Here is a 4,360-nt window from a genome sequence, read left to right as displayed (position 1 = left end):
ACTGTGGTCAGAAGAATCAGTGTTTCAGGTCTCTGTTGGAAGGAATGGACACCGTGTGCTCAGGACCAAAGACAGAAAAGGACCATCCAGACTGTTACTATCAACAAGTCCAAAAGCCAGGGTCTGTCATGGTCTGGGGTTGTGTCAGTGCCCTTGGCAAAGATAACTTCCACTTCTGTGATGGCTCCATTAATGCTGAACAATACACAGAGGTTTTGGAGCAACATCTGCTGCCTTCAAGACGACGTCTTTTCCAGAGATTCTCGTGAATATTTCAACAAGACAATGCAAAACCTCATAGTGGCACATTACCAAATAGGACAAAATGACACCTGACACCTGGTGTCCTCAGTCCCTAAACGTCTAAGTGTTGTAAAAAGGAACAACAACATCGCACCGTGGTAAACACTTTACTGTCCCAACTTTTTTGGGAATGTGTTGCAGCATCAGAATTGAAATGAGTGTTTATCTTGAACATAGAATAAAATTGAATCGGTATCACATCAGATAATGTTCTGCCGTGATGTTTTCAATGTGATACAGGACACAGATGATTTACACATCACTATTTTCAGTTTAAATTTTGATTTTCCGTAATGGCCCTACTTTTTCTGATTTGTGCTTGTAAAACAAGGACTTCACTTGTAGGTTTATATTTAAAACAGGGACCTCAGTGTGTGGGCTTTGGGCAAAGTGGTGAAGATGTCATATTTCGGCAAGTTTGAAATTTTTAACTGCTTCCGTTGTGTCATTTTAAGGACTGGGCAACTGCATATTTACATAGTGACAGTCAATGACATTCTCTCTCTCTCTTTAAGCTGCTTTTATCAGTAGAGCTCTTGAATAATAATTTTTGCTGCATCCTCTTTGTTCAGGATGCTGGTTCGTGCTGTGCTTCAGAAGCTGAAGAAGAAGAGGAGGAAGAGGAGGAGGTGGTGTGTTCCACTGAGCGAGCTGGGGCGGATCAGCGCTATGATGAGCACTTGGATGAGGCTGCAGAGGAAGAAGGCCTGAAACGCTACCGTGAGGCTCGAGCCAATGAAATGTTTCCAGATGAGGTGGACACACCTCTCAACACACCAGCTAGGATCAGGTTAGTTCTACAGTATGTAGGACGAGGAGTTAATATACATTAGTGCAGTATTGTGAGTTTAACTATGTTAAGAGAAGTTTCTTTGTCCACTTTGATCATTGCCACATTTGATCCTATCGCTGTCCTCTGTTCCCAGGTTCCAGCGCTACAGGGGCCTAAAAAGTTTCCGCTCCTCACCCTGGGACCCCATGGAGAACTTGCCTCTCAACTACTCGCGCATCTTCCAGTTCCAGAGCTTTGAACGCACTCGCCACCGCATACTGGCTGAGGCTGCAGCTGAGGACGATGGAGCCATGGTAAAAAAGAGTGTCTGTCTTCATTTATAGAGGCTGTTTGTGTGAGTCCTTAGATTTGTGGCTTCACTGACTGTGCTGCTCCTCTTATTGCAGGTAGGCTGGTATGTTACACTGCACATCATTGATGTGCCTTTTTCTGTGATGGAGTGTGTCCAGTCAGGCAAACCCTTGGTGTTGGTGTCCCTCTTGCCTCATGAACAGAAGGTGTGGTTCACAATTTTGTATCTTTGCGTCGGAATTTATTATTGTCCATTTGTATTGACAGTATAATTGTTGTTGACTTTTCCGGCCTTATGAAATTTTCCCTTGTGTGCACAGATGTCGGTCATGCACCTCTTAGTGAGGAGACACCCCAGCAACACAGAGCCCATCAAATCTAAAGAAGAGCTGGTGTTCCACTGTGGATTTCGGAGGTTCAGGGCCTCTCCTATCTTCTCTCAGCACACCTCAGGTAGAACACCTGCTAATCTTGCAAACATGCCCTGAAGTGCATTTCAACTTGAATCTCTCCTTAATGAAACAATACATTGCATCAGAAGAAGTGAGAGCTGTACACAACGCGGTTACTTAAGCAAATGGTCTGACGCAGATTTAGCTGCTGGACATACAGAAGTAAATGAATAATTTAATGTTGAACTTTGCTCCACTCTTTTCTAGCTGACAAGCATAAGATGGAGCTCTTCCTCAGGCCAGATGCCCCCACTGTGGTGTCAGTGTACGCTCCCATCACCTTCTGCCCTGCAGGAGCCCTGCTCTTCAAACAAAGGAATGATGGTGAGATGCAAAGCCATCAGTGGACTGGCTGCCTTGACTTTAAACCTTTGACCATCTATTCTGTTGTCAGTGTAATAGTTTTCTTTAATTATTTACCTATGCTAATTTAGCACTGACATCTGCTGTTGTGTTCTTCCTACCATCTTCCTAGGCATCCAGGACCTGGTGGCCACAGGCAGCCTACTCAGCTGTGACCCTCAGCGGGTTGTGCTGAAGAGGATTGTCCTTAGCGGACACCCGTTTAAAATTAACCGGCGCTCTGCAGTTGTCCGTTACATGTTCTTTAACAGGGGTGAGAGGATCTTGTTATACTTGTCTTACTATGACCACAGAGTATTACATAATGTATGATATCCTTGGCTTTTCTTCATGGTTTTCCATTCTTTTGTTTCTTTCTGTGACAGAGGATATAATGTGGTTCAAGCCGGTGGAGCTGCGAACAAAGTGGGGTCGGAGGGGCCACATCAAAGAGGCCTTGGGTGAGAAAATTTAAAATGCAGCTTGGTGTCAGCAGCCTCTTCTGTTATGCCCTGCCAGTTCTGACCACCATATTTAATTCTTTCAGGAACACATGGTCACATGAAGTGTGTATTTGATAATCAGCTGCGCTCTCAAGACACTGTTCTGATGAATTTGTACAAGAGAGTGTATCCTCGCTGGACATATGACCCCTTTGTGCCCTTGCCTTTACCATGGGTCAAGAGAGAGGGCACTGTGGAGATGGACAACTTGGACGTGGAATAGTAGAGGGACAGCAATGCAACATAGTGTAAGAAAGACACAGGACTTGTATTAACATAAATACTTTACATGAGTGTGGTCACATCCCACTTTCAAAAAAATGTAATGTATTAAATAAAACTATTTTGATCCCGAGCCTTTAATTGTTCATTGTGTTCGATCTTGATTGTTTGGCTTTGAAGCCTTTGACCTGCTGCAATGTTTTTTTCCACTAGATGGCAGTAAAGAATAATTATTCTTACAACCTCCTCACTGTTTTGTTGAGCAACCCTCACTTCTGCTTGAAATGGGTCAAATATTTGACTGACAGCCACTGCACAATTAGCTGTGCATGTGTGTAGAGTAGTTTATGATTAAACAAGCTGTTTCCACAACAACTGGCAGGTCAGGAATAGTTTTTACATTAGTCATGTATCAAGCCCATTATGCTGGAAACTCTTTGAAGTCATGCAGCTGTGGCTTAAAGCCTGCAGCCACATTAAAATGTACTAACTCAGATAAAGATTATGTAGATAATGTCTGTGATATTGGAGTTCTTAAATAACTGAAAAACAACTCCCAAGTTGAACTTTTAAGCAAACAAGTCATATAGGTTCTCAGTGAATGACTTGTGGCCTTTAGGATTAGACAAATCACAACTGCCAGGTGCAATACAGTTGATAGTACTCAGATATACCAAAGAATTGATGAGCCTCCCTACAGAAGATCAGTATTCACATTAAATGATAAGGAGGCATCTAATTAAAAGTTAGATAAGTTAAAAAAAGCATTTACATATGCCGACACAGTCTAAAAGATACTACCAACAAGTTAGTCCATCAAAGATCTGGTAAATGAGTACATGTCTGAGTGGGTTTTAACCATATTTTTAGTTTAAAAGTGCTATATGATGTGCAGCTCCTTATTTCCATCAGTACAGTATGCCAGGGAGTTTTTGCCCTCACAGAAAAGGCTGATTGTCCAGTTTTGCTACATCTAAACAGAGCAACACAGTCTCCTCTGGAAACTGCTGTGTTTGTTTATGAAGTGATTCTGTTGACTTGAATATGGAATCTCCAGTTTGGGTCCATAGCTCAGGTGTGAGAAGATCACTCTATGCATTTACAACTTCACAGCAGGTAATGATAGATAAGGCCTAATAAGTCTAAAATTAGACAGAGAACACAACAATTTTAGTAACCCTTTTGTCTCCTAAAAGTTAGAGCTGAATCTAAATCAGCTCCAAGGTATTTAAAATGATCAACAATTACTATCCAGTTACTATTACATGAGGTTGATAGGGGTCAATTGTTTTTAGACAAATACATGCAGACTGTTCTGCTGGTATTTAGTAAATGCAAAGAGGATGTAGTGAACCATTCAGAGATACCCGGCATTGCATCTGTTAAGTTTTCAGCAACTTCTTGTTTCCTCTGAGCATGAACATAAAAAAAATAGCATCATCAGCTTACATCTG

General features: G+C 42.0%; 1 protein-coding gene across 1 annotated transcript in view; it reads left to right on the top strand.

Annotated features, from left to right (window-relative positions):
* Positions 1-3,039, top strand: part of tsr1 (TSR1 ribosome maturation factor) — a 10,367-nt gene extending 7,328 nt beyond the window's left edge. The window contains exons 8-15 of the mRNA XM_020614881.1: positions 876-1,093; positions 1,230-1,389; positions 1,483-1,593; positions 1,708-1,840; positions 2,047-2,163; positions 2,315-2,455; positions 2,568-2,642; positions 2,729-3,039. Coding sequence (XP_020470537.1) covers positions 876-1,093; positions 1,230-1,389; positions 1,483-1,593; positions 1,708-1,840; positions 2,047-2,163; positions 2,315-2,455; positions 2,568-2,642; positions 2,729-2,907 — 1,134 coding nt within the window. The 3' untranslated portion in view covers positions 2,908-3,039. The remainder of the gene's footprint in view (positions 1-875; positions 1,094-1,229; positions 1,390-1,482; positions 1,594-1,707; positions 1,841-2,046; positions 2,164-2,314; positions 2,456-2,567; positions 2,643-2,728) is intronic.
* Positions 3,040-4,360: the final 1,321 nt, after the last annotated feature.

This window comes from Monopterus albus, unplaced genomic scaffold, assembly GCF_001952655.1.
Source record: "Monopterus albus unplaced genomic scaffold, M_albus_1.0 scaffold152.1, whole genome shotgun sequence".
NCBI lineage: Eukaryota > Metazoa > Chordata > Actinopteri > Synbranchiformes > Synbranchidae > Monopterus > Monopterus albus.
Note: the sequence above shows the minus strand (reverse complement) of the source record. Positions and strands in the feature narration are given on the sequence as shown.